Below are 20594 nucleotides of genomic sequence, written 5' to 3' on the forward strand. Positions count from 1 at the left end.
TTTGTTGAAAAGATTTAGTAGAGAACATCCACGATAAAGTTTGCAACTTTTGGTCGCTAATAAAAAAGCCTTGCCTGTACCGGAAGTAGCAGACGATGTGCGCGTGACGTCACGGGTTGTGGAGCTCCTCACACCTGAACATTGTTTACAATCATGGCCACCAGCAGCTACAGCGATTCGGACCGAGAAAACGACAATTTCCCCATTAATTTGAGCGAGGATGAAAGATATGTGGATGAGGAAAGTGAGAGTGAAGAACTAAAAAAAAAGACTATACAGTGGAAGCGATTCAGATGTTATTAGACACATTTACTAGGATAATTCTGGAAAATCCCTTATCTGTTTATTGTTTTAGTGAGTTTATATGGTCGTACCTGTAGAACCTGAAGGTCGGCCCCGCACCTTTCTTCAACACCAGTCGACAGGTGGTGGCGATTCCCATCCCTGCCCTTCGCAAGGGACCCTCTTCGAAACACGATCTTTCGAAATGATCGCTGCATAATATTGATTGATTGATTGATTGATACTTTTATTAGTAGATTGCATAGTACAGTACATATTCCGTACAATTGACCACTAAATGGTAACACCCGAATAAGTTTTTCAACTTGTTTAAGTCGGGGTCCACGTTAATCAATTCATGGTACCAATACACTGTACTTTGTGTGTGTGGTCCAATCCAACTGTATTCGCTTGACCGCTCTGTTCCATAGTAAAGCTTCACCGTCATCTTTCCGGAATGTAAACAATGAAACACCGGCTGTGTTTGTGTTGCTAAAGCCGGCCACAATACACCGCTTCCCACCTACGGCTTTCTTCTTTGACGTCTCCATTATTCATTGAACAAATTGCAAAAGATTCAGCAGCACAGTTGTCCAGAATACTGTGGAATTATGCGATGAAAACAGTTGACTTATAGCTGGGAACGGTGCTGGAACAAAATGTCCTCTACAATGCGTGACGTTTTAGCATGATACTTCCGCGCGAAATTTAAAATTGCAATTTAATAAACTAAAGCGGCCGTATTGGCATGTGTTGCAATGTTAATATTTCATCATTGATATATAAACTATCAGACTAGTAGTGGCTTTCAGTAGGCCTTTAATTTTGCGTTTAGGATCCGCCAACAAAATGGCCAGGTGTGTTGACTGAGGCATACATCCTTCCAATGTCTGCCGTTACAATGTGCTAGGATTTGGTTGCCATGGCAGCAGAGCGGATCCTTTTATCAACTTGGCGGCACAATAAAGAGGCAAAATGTGGTGAATGGAATATCATCAAACCCTGCACCAGAGATAAGTAAGATTATATAATCCCTGTCAGCTCCCTGTCATGTTAAATCTTGATTAAAACACCATAACAATGACCACATTGTCAAAGGGAAGGCTCAAAAAAGGGTACACAACCTAGAAGATGATGTACTTATGGCCAAGATTTAATGATTATTCTTGCTGAAATGAAAACACCCAATCAGTAGAAATCAACAATAAACATCAGAAAACATACTTCATAATCTTGTATAGCATGTGGTGTCATTGTCAAGCCAAAAGTGGAACTCAATGATGGACGCAGTACCCCCTGGGGGATCGACATCACGGGCATTCAATGTTGGTTTTCAGCCTTGCCGCTTACGTGCAGGGATTTTTCCTGATTCTTTGGATGATATTACGGAGAGTAGATGGTGAAATCCTTAAATTCCCTGCACTAGCTCATTGATAAATGTTGTTCTAAGACTGTTCGACAGTTTGTTGACAAAGTGGTGACCCTCGCCCCGTCATTGTTTGTGAATGAGTGAGCATTTTAGGGAAGCTGCTTTTATATCCAATCATGGCACCCACCTGTTCCCAATTAGCCTGCTCACCTGTGGGATGTTCCAAATACGTGTTTGATGAGCATTCCTCAACGTTCTCAGTCTTTTTTGCCACTTTTGCCAGCTTTTTTATTAAACTTGGCAGACATCAAATTCAAAATGAGCTAATATTTGCAAATAATAACAACGTTTCTAATGGTGAACATGAAGTATCTTGTCTTTGCTGTCTATTTATATGAATATAAGTTGAAAAGGATTTGCAAATCTTTGGATTCTGTTTTTATTTACCATTTACACAATGTGACAACTTCACTGGTTTTTGGGGTTTTTATATGTTATCTGGTTTCTGATTTTTTTTTAAATGCATTTTTGGTACAACTGTTTTTGTAAAAGCACCAACTTGGCAAGTCTAAATAAAAAGAAAGCACATGTGAGCAAACACACACACACACACACATATATATATATATATATATATATATATATATATATATATATATATATATATATATATATATATATATATATATACTGTATATGTGTGTATATATATATAAATATATATATATATATATATATATATGTGTGTGTGTGTGTGTGTGTGTGTGCAGCCCTTTGAGACATTTGTAATTTTGGCTATATATATATACATAAATGATGTGTATATATATATATATGTACATCATATATCTCTATATATCTATATATATAAATATATGTGTGTATATATATATAAATATATATATATATATATATTTATATATATATATATATATATACAAACCCCGTTTCCATATGAGTTGGGAAATTGTGTTAGATGTAAATATAAACAGAATACAATGATTTGCAAATCCTTTTCAAGCCATATTCAGTTGAATATGCTACAAAGACAACATATTTGATGTTCAAACTCACAAACTTTATTTTTTGTTTTGCAAATAATAATTAACTTAGAATTTCATGGCTGCAACACATGCCAAAGTAGTTGGGAAAGGGCATGCTCACCACTGTGTTACATCACCTTTTCTTTTAACAACACTCAATAAACGTTTGGGAACTGAGGAAACTAATTGTTGAAGCTTTGAAAGTGGAATTTTTTCCCATTCTTGTTTTATGTAGAGCTTCAGTCCTTCAACAGTCCGGGGTCTCCGCTGTCGTATTTTACGCTTCATAATGCGCCACACATTTTCCATGTGACACAGGTCTGGACTGCAGGCGGACCAGGAACGAACCTGGATTCATTTTTTTACTCATTATGGAATTTTTTTTTTTTTTTTTTTACTTTGAACTTCTCCTGGACTGGATTTTGAACACTCGTATGTGGCCCACAGGTCGTAGTTTGCAGACCCCTTAGTGTATTTGTCGTATGTGGTTCTCCAAATCATGTTTGACTTCAACATTTGCACATATAATAAAATAAGTCAGATAAGACGATGCAGAAGTGCTTCATGTTCTCCGTTAGCAGCGGCGCAGAGACACATTGCCTGAAGGCTAAAGTGTTTCGCTTGCGTGGATTTCTATTGGAAATCATTCCCCCACTTGTTCCGTAAGGTTTCTGCCCATCAACAACCAAAGCTGGGCGGTCATTTAAAAGGTGCAGGATGCCCTTTCTGCTTGTATGAACACCATCAGCAGGAAAGGCCAGGAATAAAAAGCACATATACAGTCGTCTCACAATCATTCTCATGATTACTCACAGACGTTGGTCACGGCCCAGGGGTTTGTTTGTTTCAAGTTCAACGGGTTTGATCTGAAAGGGAAACGTATCATTAAAAGATGTCGGCGTCCTCTTGCAAGGTTTTTTAATTTTCTAACAATACTTGTTCCTTTTTTAAAACGTGTATGACAGAGAACAATGCTTTAACGGACATAATAACTATTTACAGTCATAGTGGCATGTTATTCCAACCACTGTTCGGTGTTTGTTTTATAAATAGTTTTAGTTCCTTGTTCATTCTTTTCCCCGCTGTTTCTTTAGCTAAATGAGGGCAATTTGAATGAATTTCATTTAATTTAGAACCTCTTCTCACTCCTGGCATGCTGTAAAAGTAAGCATGCGCTAATTATTTTAAAAACTCTTATCACTCCTGCACTTACCAAAGGTATGCAGTAAAAATTTGAGTGTGATGTAAGCTTGGACCTTAAATCCTACTGAATAGCTCTTAATTTTCTTCTCTTAATGCGATTTTAAATTACCGGTATTGAAATCAGCCTCCTCCATTTTGAAAATGATGACAGAGGAAGTGTCAGTCGTGACGTCACCACTTTGACCAGACGGTAATACTAAGCATGCGCTAATTATTTTGGGAAGTATTTCAGTAATTCAAGGCAGGTGCATACTATATACCCGGCGGCAATTCAAGGAAATACGATATATCCGCATTAAAGTATCATTCTCAGGCCTATTTCTATCATTTGTTTTAGAATGGGGGCGGCATAGCTCAGTTGGTAGAGTAGCCGTGCCAGCAACATGAGGGTTCCAGGTTCGATTCCTGCTTCCGCTATCCTAGTCACTGCCGTTGTGTCCTCGGGCAAGACACTTTACCCACCTGCTCCCAGTGCCACCCACACTGCTTTAAATGTAACTTAGATATTGGGTTTCACTATGTAAAGAGCTTTGAGTCACTCGAGAAAAGCGCTATATAAATATAATTCACTGCACTGCAGAAACGAGGGCTGCAACTAACGACTAATTTGATTTTCGAATAATCATTGACAACCTTAACTATTTTTTTACTTACTGTTTATTCATTTATTTATTCAATGTTGTGTCACAAATAGAGAACAAACAAGTTGGTTAAAACTGCTTTGATACGAAAAGGGCTTGCATTAATAAATAAGTTCTGCTTCTTCCTATTCCTTTCTGCACATTCTGCAATGAAACAGCTGAAAATACTACAAGACAATTGTTTGCATGTTCCAAATAAACTGACACTAACCAATTTCCTTGACCCAGCCACACACCAAGAAGTTAATAATAATAATAATAATAATAGATTCTATTTGTAAAAAAGCACTTCACGTTGAGCATACAACCTCAAAGTGCCACAGTGTAAAAAAAAAATAAAAATAAAAAATAGTAATAATAATAATAACAATAAAAAGATTATAAAAATAAATAAGATATAAAACAATAGCCAGAACCATCATGCATGTCTATAAAAAGGGTTTTTTTTAAAAGATGGGTTTTTAAGCCTTTTTTAAAAGCATCCACAGTCTGTGGTGCCCTCAGGTGGTCAGGGAGAGCGTTCCACAGACTGGGAGCAGCGGAGCAGAAACCCGGTCTCCCATAGTTTGTAGCTTTGTCTGTGGAGTTTGGAGGAGGTTAGCTTGTTTGGAGCGGAGGTGTCGTGTGGAGGATTTGGGGTTGGCTTTGTTAGATAGTACTTTATTTATTCCGTCAGGAGAGTTCCTTCAGGAAAATTATAATTTTATGCACAATCCCACTCAAGATCAGACAAACATTACAGGGGGACAGAACAGGATCGCTGACGGGTCTGCCGGCTTCCAGCACCCCTTACAAAAAAGATGACATACAGGTAAACAAGGGGGGGGGAAAAAATAGAAGATTAAAATAAAATTAAAAAATCGGTCTTAGCCTAGGCCCTGGAGTGGGGGTGCAGACTGAGGCCAAGGGAAAAAAAAACAAAAAAACAACAACAACAACAACTCATAGCCATAGTACACATCCCTCTTCCATGTGTGTAAGAGGGAAACATCAAACATCAAAGAACACAGAGGACATTAAAGACATTAAAGCAGCAGATACAAGCAGATTGTTGGAGGCTTTCATGCTTTTTCCAAGTTTTCATCTGTTTTGATGTGTAAAATAACATCGGGCTCATCCATGATAAAGTTAGCAACTTCTGGTGATTAATAAAAAAGCCTTGCCTGTACCGGAAGTAGCAGACGATGTGCGCGTGACGTCACGGGTTGTGGAGCTCCTCACATCTGAACATTGTTTACAATCATGGCCACCAGCAGCTAGAGCGATTCTGATTGAGAAAGCGAGGATTTCCCCATTAATTTGAGCGAGGATGAATGATTTGTAGATGAGGAAAGTGAGAGTGAAGGACTAGAAAAAGAAAAAAAAAAGGCGAGGGCAGTGGGAGCGATTCAGATTTTGTTAGACGCATTTACTAGGAGCGGTTTAGCTCGGTGGGTAGAGTGGCCGTGCCAGCAACTTGAGGGTTGCAGGTTCGATTCCTGCTCCCGCCATCCTAGTCACTGCCGTTGTATCCTTGGGCAAGACACTTTACCCACCTGCTCCCAGTGCCACCCACACTGGTTTGAATGTAACTTAGATATTGGGTTTCATTATGTAAAGCGCTTTGAGTCACTAGAGAAAAAGCGCTATATAAATATAATTCACTTCACTTCACTTCATATAGTTTGGGTGCGCGACTCACGGATAATTCTTGAGATCACTCCAAAAATCTGTATCAATTATATAGCATAGTTTAAACTTTTTTTTGTACTTGTATCTGCTTTTTGTGGTAAGATTTAGACCCCTTGCATACTCACATACACTATATTGCCAAACGTATTTGGCCACCCATCCAAATGATGAGATTCAGGTGTCCTAATCACTTGGCCCGGTGTATCAAATCAAGCACTTAGGCATGGAGACTGTTTCTACAAACATTTGTGAAAGAATGGGCCGCTCTCAGTGATTTCCAGCGTGGAACTGTCATAGGATGCCACCTGGGCAACAAATCTAGTTGTGAAATGTCCTCGCTCCTAAATATTGCAAAGTTACCTGCTGGCTTTTTTATAAGAAAATGGAAGAGTTTGGGAACAACAGCAACTCAGCCACCAAGTGGTAGGCCAGGTAAACTGACAGAGAGGGGTCAGCGGATGCTGAAGTGCATAGTGCAAAGACTTTCTGCACAGTCAGTTGCTACAGAGCTCCACACTTCATGTGACCTTCCAATTAGCCCACGTACAGTACGCAGAAAGCTTCATGGAATGGGTTTCCATGGCCGAGCAGCTGCATCTAAGCCATACATCACCAAGTCCAATGCAAAGCGTGGGATGCAGTGGTGTAAAGGACATCACCACTGGACTCTAGAGCAGTGGAGACGCCTTCTCTGGACTGATGAAAAAAACTTTTCCATCTGGCAATCTGAAGGACCAGTCTGGGTTTGGAGGTTGCCAGGAGAACGCTACATTTCAGACTGCTTTGTGCTGAGTGGGAAATTTGGTGGAGGAGGAATTATGGTGTGGGGTTGTTTTTCAAGAAGTTGGGCTTGGCCCCTTAGTTCCAGTGAAAGGAACGTTAAATGCTCCAGGATACCAAAACATTTTGGACAATTCCATGCTCCCAACCTTGTGGGAACAGTTTGGAGCGGGGCCCCTTCCTCTTCCAACATGACTAGGGACCAGTGCACTAATCAAGGTCCATAAAGACATGGATGACAGAGTCTGGTGTGGATGAACTTGACTGGCCTGCACATAGTCCTGACCTGAACCCGATAGAACACCATTGGGTTGAATTAGAACGGAGATGGGCTTCACGGTGGCAGAGGGGTTAGTGCGTCTGCCTCACAATACGAAGTTCCTGCAGTCCTGGGTTCAAATCCAGGCTCGGGATCTTCCTCTGTGAAGTTTGCATGTCCTCCCCGTGAATGCGTGGGTTCCCTCCGGGTACTCCGGCTTCCTCCCACCTCCAAAGACATGCACCTGGGGATAGGCCCCTCCCACCTCCAAAGACATGCACCTGGGGATAGGCCCCTCCCACCTCCAAAGACATGCACCTGGGGATAGGCCCCTCCCACCTCCAAAGACATGCACCTGGGGATAGGCCCCTCCCACCTCCAAAGACATGCACCTGGGGATAGGCCCCTCCCACCTCCAAAGACATGCACCTGGGGATAGGCCCCTCCCACCTCCAAAGACATGCACCTGGGGATAGGCCCCTCGCACCTCCAAAGACATGCACCTGGGGATAGGCCCCTCCCACCTCCAAAGACATGCACCTGGGGATAGGCCCCTCCTACCTCTAAAGACATGCACCTGGGGATAGGCCCCTCCCACCTCCAAAGACAAGCACCTGGGGATAGTCCCCTTCCACCTCCAAAGACATGCACCTGGGGATAGGCCCCTCCCACCTCCAAAGACATGCACCTGGGGATAGGCCCCTCCCACCTCCAAAGACATGCACCTGGGGATAGGCCCCTCCTACCTCTAAAGACATGCACCTGGGGATAGGCCCCTTCCACCTCCAAAGACATGCACCTGGGGATAGTCCCCTCCCACCTCCAAAGACATGCACCTGGGGATAGGCCCCTCCCACCTCCAAAGACATGCACCTGGGGATAGGCCCCTCCCACCTCCAAATAAATGCACCTGGGGATAGGCCCCTCCCACCTCCAAAGACATGCACCTGGGGATAGGCCCCTCCCACCTCCAAATAAATGCACCTGGGGATAGGCCCCTCCCACCTCCAAATAAATGCACCTGGGGATAGGCCCCTTCCACCTCCAAAGACATGCACCTGGGGATAGGCTCCTCCCACATCCAAAGACATGCACCTGGGGATAGGTTGATTGGCAACACTAAATGGTCCCTAGTGTGTGAATGTTGTCCGTCTATCTGTGTTGGCCCTGCGATGAGGTGGCGACTTGTCCAGGGTGTACCCCGCCTTCCGCCCGATTGTAGCTGAGATAGGCGCCACCGCCCCCCGCGACCCCAAAAGGGAATAAGCGGTAGGAAATGGATGGATGGATAGAACGGAGACTGAGAGCCAGGCCTTCTTGACCCACATCAGTGTGTGACCTCACCAATGCACTTTTGGAAGAATGGTGGAAAGTTCCTATAAACACACTCCGCATCCTTGTGGAGTGTGTTTATATTGCACCCTATGGGTTAGGAATTGGATGGCACTTCAAGGCAGGTGGCCAAATACTTTTGGCAATGGCTTCTAAAACCACAACTGGTCCTTTTGAAAACAACAAAACCCACAAGTGACGTCGGGTCAGCATGTTGGATAATATTCTGGACAAAAGTGGGGTAACCCACTCGCACTGCAGTCCCCGGGCTTACTTTTTAACACTTTTATCTGCCAGGTCACTTAAGTGCTCTGGGACAAAGACCCATAAAAAGCACTCTATTTATTCAGTGTACCCAACTGTGATGTTTTTCTTCTTGAAAGTGGGTTGCGATATTCCTCATGCAAGAAAGATGCCGGGAGTAAGTACACTCCATAAAATAATATCCTCAATAGGTCGTATTCAGTCACGTGAATTTAGAACGCAAGTAAAAGAAAAGCGGTGCTCCACCAAAGCAACATGACAACTGTGCAGGAAACAGCCTTTAAAATACTCTATATTGCCAACCCATAGGGTTTAATAAGATGTCGGTCCACATTTTGCAGCTATTACAGCTTCAACTCTTCTGGGAAGGCTGTCCACAAGGTTGCCGAGTGTTTTTATAGGAATTTTTCACCATTCTTCTATTCCTCTGATGTTGGTGGAGAAGGCCTAGCTCTCAGTCTCCATTCTAATTCATCCCAAAGGTGTTCTATCGGGTTCAGGTCAGGACTCTGTGCAGGCCAGTCAAGTTCATCCACACCAGACTTTGTCTTCCATGTCTTTATGGACCTTGCTTTGTGCACTGGTGCCTAGTCATGTTGGAAAAGGAAGGGGCCCGCTCCAAATTGTTCCCACAAGGTTGGGAGCATGGAATCGTCCAAAATGTTTTGGTATCCTGGAGCATTCAAAGTTCCTTTCACTGGAACTAAGGGGCCAAGTCCAACTCCTGAAAAAAAATCCTACACTATAATTCCTCCTCCACCAAATTTCACACTGGGCACAATGCAGTCTGAAATGTAGCAACATCCAAACCCAGACTGGTCCATCAGATTGCCAGATGGAAAAGTGTGATTCATCAGTCCAGAGAAGGCGTCTCCACTGCTCTAGAGTCCAGTGGTGATGTCCTTTACACCACTGCATCCCACGCTTTGCATTGGACTTGGTGATTTATGGCTTAGATGCAGCTGCTCGGCCATGGAAACCCATTCCATGATGCTCTATGCGTACTGTACGTGGGCTAATTGGAAGGTTGCATGAGGTTTGGAGCTCTGTAGCAACTGAAAGTCTTTGCACTATGCACTTCAGCATCCGCTGACCCCTCTCTGTCAGTTTACCTGGCCTACCGCTTGGTGGCTGAGTTGCTGTTGTTCCCAAACTCTTCCATTTTCTTATAAAAAAGCCGACAGTTGACTTTGCAATATTTAGGAGCGAAGACATTTCACGACTGGATTTGTTGCACAGGTGGCATCCTATGACAGTTCCACGCTGGAAATCACTGAGAGCGGCCCATTCTTTCACAAATGTTTGTACAAACAGTTTCCATGCCAAAGTGCTTGATTTGATACATCGGGCCAAGTGACTAGCACACCTGATTTGGATGGGTGGCCCAATGGACTTGGTGATTTATGGCTTAGATGCAGCTGCACAGCCATGGAAACCCATTCCATGAAGCTCTCTGCGTACTGTAGGTGGGCTAATTGGAAGGTCACATGAAGTTTGGAGCTCTGTAGCAACTGAAAGTCTTTGCACTATGCACTTCAGCATCCGCTCACCCCTCTCTGTCAGCTTACCTGGCCTCCCGCTTGGTGGCTGAGTTGCTGTTGTTCCCAAACTCTTCCATTTTCTTATAAAAAAAGCCGACAGTTGACTTTGCAATATTTAGGAGCGAGGACATTTCACGACTGGATTTGTTGCACAGGTGGCATCCTATGACAGTTCGACGCTGGAAATCACTGAAAGCGGCCCATTCTTTCGCAAATGTTTGTAGAAACAGTCTTCATGACAAAGTGCTTGATTTGATACATCGGGCCAAGTGACTAGCACACCTGATTTGGATGGGTGGCTCAATGGACTTGGTGATTTATGGCTTAGATGCAGCTGCACAGCCATGGAAACCCATTCCATGAAGCTCTCTGCGTACTGTAGGTGGGCTAATTGGAAGGTCGCATGAAGTTTGGAGCTCTGTAGCAACAGAGCAATATAGTACAGTATGTTTCCTACTCATCATTTCTCATTAAGACAAAATCACAATGGTTTTGGTACTTTACACTGTATTCATGTTAAAGATATATTGTCCATTATCTGAAATAACGTAAGTATCAATATTTTAATTTGAGAATCAATATTAGAACATAAAGGTTTTGCCACGCACATGTGATCGTGTTTTGTTTTGTTTTTTGGACAATTGGTTCCTATGTTTGCACTTCCTTGTTTGTTTGATCACCATAGCAACTGATTAGTTTTCACCTCGTCCTCATGTCTCACACCTGTTTACAATTATCACGTCTATTATTTAAACAATTTACAATTATCATGACTATTATTTAAACAATTTACAATTATCATGACTATTATTTAAACCGGAAGTTGCCAGCAAGTCATCCTGGTTACTTTTCATATTCCTCTACTCGATTCATGCCAAGCCATGCTGTTTAAACATTCTGTCCATGCCACGTACGTTTTTGGTTTGTTTTAGTTCTGGCTTCGTGTTTTGTCTGAATTATTGGTTTAGTTTTGTACCGCCATTGTGCGCGCCTTTTGTTGTAGTTTGTTAGTGTTAGTAATAAATAAAAATGTACCATATTCATGTCTCGCTCGTGCCAATTTTCCTGTGCATCGGAAAAACAATTCAAGCCCAAGTCCAAGTCTCGACAGGTTTGGTCGGAGGATCCGCTGGTTGAAGGTTTTTAGCACAATGAGACTCAAATCCTGTCTGTCTTCTCTTCTTCCAGAACGCCTGCAATGATTGGCTGCTCTTTTGTGGTAGATCGTGATTACTTTGGAGAGATCGGTCTGCTGGACCCTGGTATGGAGGTCTACGGAGGAGAGAACATTGAGCTCGGCATGCGGGTAAGGTTGGATTTTCTTCCAAGTTTACTTGAAATCAATTCAGTCTTGGAGGAAGCTTTGATGGAAAAATTTGCGATCAAAGCAGTGAAATGATTTTGACTGGAATAAAAAGTAGAATGGGGTAAGGGTGGCAGCTTCCAGAAGTAAAGACGGACAATGCAAACCTCATCCAAACATTGCGTGATACAAAACTCTCAACATGATGAATAAGGGTTGGTTTTTTTCATTGAGATGACTTTTTAATGTGCAGATTGCATCCCAGCTGCTGAAGACATAGCAGATTGTGTTTAAATAAAACACAAATGAAGAAAGGTTTCAGGACTGGTATGGCAAAAGATGTATTTCTAATCCAGTCTACAAGTATTCCCCCTTGTGGACTGTTGGAAGGATTTGTCTATGATCCCTTGTGTGCTGTTCGGGTCTGTGGGACCCGTTGGTTATTTTTTATTAAAAGAAAAATGTTACAATTAATTATTTTTTCCAACTGAGACTCACTGACTTTGGCCCATTTGCTGTTAAAAACATATATCAAAATACATATTTAATGCATACTTGCCAACCTTGAGACCTCCGATTTCGGGAGGTGGGGGGTGGGGGGCGTGGTTAAAGGGGAGGAGTATATTTATATCTAGAATACACCAAGTGAAGTATTTCATATATGTATATATATATATATATATATATATATATATATATATATATATATATAATGTAGGTGTGGGAAAAATCACAAGACTACTTCATCTCTACAGAACTGTTTCATGAGAAAATCAGGAGAAAATCTCCTGATGATTGAGGGAACCCCTCATGAAACAGTTCTGTAGAGATGAAGTAGTCTTGTGATTTTTCCCACACCTACATATTGCGCTCTACCACTGTATCGAGCACTATTCTCTGGATAATCCAATCAAGACATATATATATATATATATATATATATATATATATATATATATATATATATATATATATATATATATATATATATATATATATATATATAGATAAAATAAATACTTGAATTTCAGGTTTCATTTATTTACACATTTACACACACATAACACCTATCTATCTTTGTTGAGTTAAGGGTTGAACTGTCCATCCATGTTTTATTCTCTGTCCCTATTTTTCTAACCATATGCATGTACAATAGATGGCAGTATTTTCCTGTTTAAGAGTGTCACAACATTGCTGTTTACGGCAGACGAACTGCTTTACGGCAGATGAAAACATGACTGCTGTTGTTGTGTGTTGTTACCGCACTGGGAGGACTTTAATGAATCTGCCTAACAATAAACCCACATAAGAAACCAAGAACTCGCCCTCGATCATTCTACAGTTATAACGTTGTTGGGCAGACACGCTGTTTATATTGTGTGGAAAGCAGACGTGAAAACAGGCTGTCGACACGTCACTCAGGTCCGCATGGAGCTGGAGGGGGCGTGGCCTCCAGCTCTGCCTGAATTTCGGGAGAAAATTTGTCCTGGGAGGTTTTCGGGAGAGGCGCTGAATTTCGGGAGGGTTGGCAAGTATGACCCCTGCTCTGTGGTTCGCAGAGTTTTCACTTAGTTCAGACACTTTCATGTAGCTGACAAACTCTGCACCTGAATTACACAGAAGCTCAAATCCGCAACACCTGCTGAATTAGGTTAAACCAACAATATTGAACTTGCGATATGCTGCTTTTTTTTCCATTAGCTCGGCACCTCTGTAATTTATTTCTAAATATGACTATTTATCGGACACTTTTGATTAATGTAGCCAACAAAAATACAATCACGTTTTTCTGCGCTGTGTCCTGACTGTGCAAAAATGAAAAAAAACAACACATCTCAGAAAGTGTGCTGCAAGCGAGCTACAGGCGGAATAAATGTGCTTCTGATGAGTGCAGGGCTTCTTCGCTCGGAACAGCGTGGCTCCGGCGGCTCATTTTGACTTCAGCTGAGAGGTGGTGCCAGTTGAGATGCGCTTGATTGACAAGAACAAGTGAAGCAATTAGCCAGAGCGGCTGGTAATAACGGAGTCTGCACAAACGCGCTATGACACCAGGGGGCTGATGAAAGAGCGGGCCCATACAGAAAGGTTAAAAGGTATTCATAATTTACAGTGCGATGAGAGCCTCCGGGAAATAGGCCGCTGGTCTTTTGTGTGAGTAAACAGGATGGGGAGGTTGATCAGCAGGTCATATTTAGTCTCACTACCACAGGTATGCATATTTTAACAATCAAAACTACATGGGAAAGCTACATTACATACAATTACCGTATTTTTCGGATTATAAGTCGCTCCGGAGTATACGTCGCAAATTGCATAATAAAGAAGGAAAAAAAAACATATATACAAACCCCGTTTCCATATGAGTTGGGAAATTGTGTTAGATGTAAATATAAACAGAATACAATGATTTGCAAATCCTTTTCAACCCATATTCAGTTGAATATGCTACAAAGACAACATATTTGATGTTCAAACTCATAAACGTTATTTTTTTTGCAAGTTATAATTAACTTAGAATTTCATGGCTGCAACACATGCCAAAGTAGTTGGGAAAGGGCATGTTCACCACTGTGATACATCACCTTTTCTTTTAACAATACTCAATAAACGTTTGGGAACTGAGGAAACTAATTGTTGAAGCTTTGAAAGTGGAATTCTTTCCCATTCTTGTTTTATGTAGAGCGTCAGTCGTTCAAGAGCGTATTTTACGCTTCATAATGCGCCACACATTTTCCATGTGAGAAAGTTCCGGACTGCAGGCGGGCCAGAAAAGTACCTAACACGTGCTGAATGTGGCCTGGCATTGTCTTGCTGAAATAAGCAGGGGCGTCCATGATAACGTTGCTTGGATGGCATCATATGTTGCTCCAAAACTTGTATGTACCTTACAGCTTTAATGGTGCCTTCACAGATGTGTAAGTTACCCATGCCTTGGGCACTAATGCACCCCCATACCATCACAGATGCTGGTTTTTGAACTCCGCGTCGATAACAGTCTGGATGGTTCGCTTCCCCTTTGGTCCGGATGACACCACGTCCACAAGTTTCCAAATATAACTTGAAATGTGGACTCGTCAGACCACAAAACACTTTTCCACTTTGTATCAGTCTGATCTTAGATGATCTCGGGCCCAGAGAAGCCGGCGGGGTTTCTGGATGTTGTTGATAAATGGCTTTCGCTTTGCATTGTAGAGCTTTAACTTGCACTTACAGATGTAGCGTCACACTGTTTTTAGTGACAGTGGTTTTCTGAAGTGTTCCTGATCCCATGTGGTGATATCCTTTAGAGATTGATGTCGGTTTTTGATACAGTGCCGTCTGAGGGATCGTAGGTCAGGATCATTCAATGCTTACGTGGAGTGATTTCTCCAGATTCTCTGAACCTTTTGATGATATTATGGAGCGTAGATGTTGAAATCCCTAAATTTCAGTACGTGGAATTAAATAATGGAATGGATTAGGCAAAGAAATCAAACAATGTACTAAGATGATCCACTTCAAGAAACTCTTCAAACTTAAAGTGTTTACAAAATACAAAGAAGAAGAGCCTTGATTAACATTCTGAATTTATTTCATCCATCCAGTCATTTTCTAGATAATCTTACTCATCTCACCATATAAAACATAACTTACTTCACTCATTATTGTTATTTATTTTGAATGTGATTACGTATATTGTGAATAAATTGAGAACAGAAAGTGAACAAAAGTTTTTGCAAATGCTATGTAAAGGAAAATGTGTAGGATGAAATGAGCTCTGCTTCTTCCTACTCCTTTTTCCAACATTTTGAATAGAGAAGCTGGAAATTTTGACGATTAAAGTTACAAGTTAAAGTACCAATGATTGTCACACCATGCGATGAGGTGGTGGCTTGTCCAGGGTGTAGCCCACATTCCGCCCGAATTCAACCAAGATAGGCTCCAGGAACCCCCGCAACCCCAAAAGGGACAAGTGGTAGAAAAATGGATGGATGATTGTCACACACACACACACACACACACACACACACACACTAGGTGTGGTGAAATGTGTCCTCTGCCTTCTTCACCCCCTGTGAGGTGAGGGGAGCAGTGGGCAGCAGCGGTGGCCGCGCTCGGGAATCATGTTGTATATTTGCATGTTCCAAATAAACTCAAACTCCAACAAGGCCCAGGAAAGCAGGAAGTAATTTTGCCGTCTTCTTAGCACTTTACCGAAAACCTAGAGCGAGTCTTCATAAACCCGCTAACTTGACACCCCCAGAAGCAATGAAGTCAATTGTTTTTTTGCGGAATTCAAAATCCTGCCTTCGCTACCAACTGGACCGGGCCTCGAGGCATCCGGTCCTTATCTGTCTGTAGTGTGGCAAATGGAGATAATTACAGTCTACAGCACTTCTACCAGCGAGAGAGAAGAGGGACTTAATTACACTTCACTCAGTGGTCTCTGCGGCGCTGGCTTTCACATCCAATAGTATTGCCTGCACTTAAATGCAGTTAGCATCTACTGTGTAGCACATTCAGTTTGTAATATGCAAACCAATGACTTGATATAAAACAATCATATGTCCTTTACAATTCTAGCACAAATCCCGGTTCAATATGAGTTGGGAAATTGTGTTAGATGTAAATATAAACAGAATACAATGATTTGCAAATCCTTTTCAAGCCATATTCAGTTGAATATGCTACAAAGACAACATATTTGATGTTCAAACTGATAAACTTGATCTCTTTTTTGCAAATAATAATTAACTTAGAATGTCATGGCTGCAACACGTGCCAAAGTAGTTGGGAAAGGGCATGTTCACCACTGTGTTACATCACCTTTTCTTTTAACAACACTCAATAAACGTTTGGGAACTGAGGAAACTAATTGTTGAAGCTTTGAAAGTGGAATTCTTTCCCATTCTTGTTTTATGTAGAGCTGCTGCCCACTGCTCCCCCCACCTCGCAGGGGATGGGTCAAATGCAGAGGACACATTTCATCACACCTAGTGTGTGTGTGACGATAATTGGTACTTTAACTTCACTTAACTTCAGTCGTTCAACGGTCCGGGGTCTCCACTGTCGTATTTTACGCTTCATAATGCACCACACATTTTCGATGAGAGACAGGTCTGGACTGCAGCAAGCCAGGAAAGTACCCGCACTCTTTTTTTATGAAGCCACGCTGTTGTAACGCATGCTGAATGTGGCTTTGCATTGTCTTGCTGAAATAAGCAGGGGCGTCCATGAAAAAGACGGCGTTTAGGTGGCAGCATATGTTGTTCCAAAACCTGTATGTACCTTTCAGCATTAATGGTGCCTTCACAGATGTGTAAGTTACCCATGCCTTGGGCACTAATGCACCCCCATACCATCACAGATGCCGGCTTTTGAACTTTGCGTCGATAACAGTCTGGATGGTTCGCTTCCCCTTTGGTCCGGATGACACCATGTCGAATATTTCCAAAAGCAATTTGAAATGTGGACTCGTCAAACCACAGAACACTTTTATACTTTGCATCAGTCCATCTGAGATGATCTCGGGCCCAGAGAAGCCGGCGGAGTTTCTGGATGTTGTTGATAAATGGCTTTCGCTTTGCATAGTAGAGTTTTAACTTGCACTTACAGATGTAGCGACAAACTGTATTTAGTGACTGTTGTCTTCTGGAGTGTTCCTGAGCCCATGTGGTGATATCCTTTAGAGATTGATGTCGGTTTTTGACACAGTGCCTTCTGAAGGATTGAAGGTCACGCTCATTCAATGTTGGTTTCCGGCCATGCCGCTTATGTGGAGTGATTTCTCCAGATTCTCTGAACCTTTTGATGATATTATGGAGCGTAGATGTTGAAATCCCTAAATTTCTTGCAATGTCACTTTGAGAAAGGTTGTTCTTAAACTGTTTGACTATTTGCTCACGCAGTTGTGGACAAAGGGGTGTACCTCGCCCCATCCTTTCTTGTGAAAGACTGAGCATTTTTTTGGGAAGCTGTTTTTATACCCAATCATGGCACCCACCTGTTCCCAATTAGCCTGCACACCTGTGGGATGTTCCAAATAAGTGTTTGATGAGCATTCCTCAACTTTATCAGTATTTATTGCCACCTTTCCCAACTTCATTGTCACGCGTTGCTGGCATCAAATTCTAAAGTTAATGATTAATTGCAAACATCAAATATGTTGTCTTTGTAGCATATTCAACTGAATATGGCTTGAAAAGGATTAGCAAATCATTGTATTCTGTTTATATTTACATCTAACACAATTTCCCAACTCAAATGGAAACGGGGTTTGTATTTTTTTAAAATCATTTTGGAATTATCAGGTTGAAAACAGGCCACTTAGTCTTTGAATTCATTCTGTTGTCTTGAATTATATTTTGTTATGTTTATGGTCATTTATTCAGCTAGACTGAATAAATATGTTGCAATTCATGAATCCCAAAAACCATTTTGTCAGATATTTTTTTTCATTTAAAAGCCTCGTGCAACTTTTATATTGTTGTTACACAGCCGGTGTTCGTGGGTCTGATGGACCCCTTGCATTTTGTGGCTTTTAATGCCTGACAATCAAACACTTTTATGTTCAAATACTGAACAGATATTTACTGGGATTAGGTCAACATCTCAAATTCCCTTGCAGTACTTGCATACTTTTGCAAGCCTACAAAGATAAAATATATGTGCTGGTCAACCATAAAACGACGCATCGGCTAAAAAAAAAAAAAAATTTGCTGGTGACTCACTTTCACACTCAATTGCGTCGACTAATCCCAGTAGCTTTAATCGAAAGAACGATCATGAAAAATGCAACTCATTATTTTAGTCATGTTCAATCAGGAAGCCGATGAAATGAGCGTTTGCAATCTGGGGCTTCCTGCGGCGAGATCAGCGACCTTGTGAAGGACAAGAGTGTTGCTGGGAGGCGGCAATAAGCCCCGGCCATCTGTGGACACCAACCACTCTGGCAGCTTGTAAATCAGCGGCACATCAAGAAGCAAATGATGGCGGGCGCTGACCATATGTGAGTCACTTCCAGCAGGAGGGGCATTGAAGAAGATCAGAACCGATCCCAGACTATGGACACATGTATCTATTACACTGAAGGGACTCAAAAACGTAAGCAGTTATTGGTTATGTGTCATAATAAGTGAGGATGTGTGCAGAGTTAATTGACCAATAAAAAGATCCAGTGAATGTACGGTATATATACCGTATTTTCCGCGCTATAAGCCGCCCCGTGTTATAAGCCGCACCTTCAATGAATGGCATATTTAAAAACTTTGTAAACCTATAAGCCGCACCGGGTCATAAGCCGCGCCCACGCTGCGCTAAAGGGAATGTCAAAAAAAACAGTTAGATAGGTCAGTCAAACTTTAATAGACCTCCTTTTTAGACCAGTTGATCTGCCGCTTCTTTTCTTTCTCCTATGGATGAAGTACTGTACTGACTGTCCAGAGTCGAGACCCAGGATGGACCGCTCGTCGGGACCCAGGATGGACCGCTCGCCTGTATCGGTTGGGGACATCTCTACGCTGCTGATCCGCTTGAGATGGTTTCCTGTGGACGGGACTCTCACTGCTGTCTTGGAGCCACTATGGATTGAACTTTCACAGTATCATGTTAGACCCGCTCGACATCCATTGCTTTCGGTCCCCTAGAGGGGGGGGGTTGCCCACATCTGAGGTCCTCTCCAAGGTTTCTCATAGTCAGCATTGTCACTGGCGTCCCACTGGATGTGAATTCTCCCTGCCCACTGGGTGTGAGTTTTCCTTGCCCTTTTGTGGGTTCTTCCGAGGATGTTGTAGTCGTAATGATTTGTGCAGTCCTTTGAGACATTTGTGATTTGGGGCTATATAAATAAACATTGATTGATTGATTGATTGAATAATACAAACCAGTGTGCGAATGTGCAATCACAACAATAGTAACACTCCAAATATTGCAGAGCAATAGCAACATCAATAACTCAACTTTGCTCGAACGTTAATGTCACAGCACACAAAATAAACATTTAAAGCTCACCTTCACAAGTTATTCCTCATCCATAAATCCCTCGAATTTTTCTTCTACGGTGTCTGAATGAAAAAATTGGGCGAATACGGCATCCAAAATGGCAGGCGCCGTCTCGTCGAAGTCATCAGAGTCAGTTCCATGAATCCTGCCTTCCTGGCCGGATCTTTTTTTCAGCTATCTTGTTTTTACAATATGCGTGGAAAGTAGCCAGCTTTTCTTGAAAGTCTTTTGGCAGTTGCTGTGAAATAGTAGTCCGTGTGCGGATGGAGAGATTGCGTCTTTTCATGAACCGGAAACACCAAGAAGCAGCACCTTTAAAATCATCCAAGTGAAGTTTGCTTGCTGGCGCTGTTGCCGTCATTGGAATAATGATGGTGCTGACACTTCATTGGAATAGTGATGGTGCTGACACGTCATTGGAATAGTGATGGTGCTGACACTTCATTGGAATAGTGATGGTGCTGACACTTCTTTGGAATAGTGATGGTGCTGACACTTCATTGGAATAGTGATGGTGCTGACACTTCATTGGAATAGTGATGGTGCTGACACTTCATTGGAATAGTGATGGTGCTGACACTTCATTGGAATAGTGATGGTGCTGACACTTCATTGGAATAATGATGGTGCTGACACTTCATTGGAATAGTGATGGTGCTGACACTTCATTGGAATAGTGATGGTGCTGACACTTCATTGGAATAGTGATGGTGCTGACACTTCTGCTTGCTGCTCTCTGCTCAACTACCCACTGTTCCAGTTTGTCCTCCAACTGTTGCCATCTTGCTTTGTTCCCTCAAACTCTGTGTTGTCTTCTTTACTTGGCGCAGGTCATCTTCAATCAATCAATCAATGTTTATTTATATAGCCCCAAATCACAAATGTCTCAAAGGACTGCACAAATCATTACGACTACAACATCCTCG

The 20594-nt window shown here is 42.1% G+C and overlaps 1 protein-coding gene across 1 annotated transcript in view; it reads left to right on the plus strand.

Moving 5' to 3' along the window:
- galnt9 (polypeptide N-acetylgalactosaminyltransferase 9) overlaps positions 1–20594 on the plus strand; it is a 206271-nt gene that overhangs the window by 124651 nt on the left and 61026 nt on the right. Inside the window, exon 6 of the mRNA XM_061907126.1 lies at positions 11574–11691. Within this exon, the coding sequence (XP_061763110.1) occupies positions 11574–11691 (118 nt within the window). The remainder of the gene's footprint in view (positions 1–11573; positions 11692–20594) is intronic.

This window comes from Nerophis ophidion, linkage group LG07 (assembly GCF_033978795.1).
Source record: "Nerophis ophidion isolate RoL-2023_Sa linkage group LG07, RoL_Noph_v1.0, whole genome shotgun sequence".
NCBI lineage: Eukaryota > Metazoa > Chordata > Actinopteri > Syngnathiformes > Syngnathidae > Nerophis > Nerophis ophidion.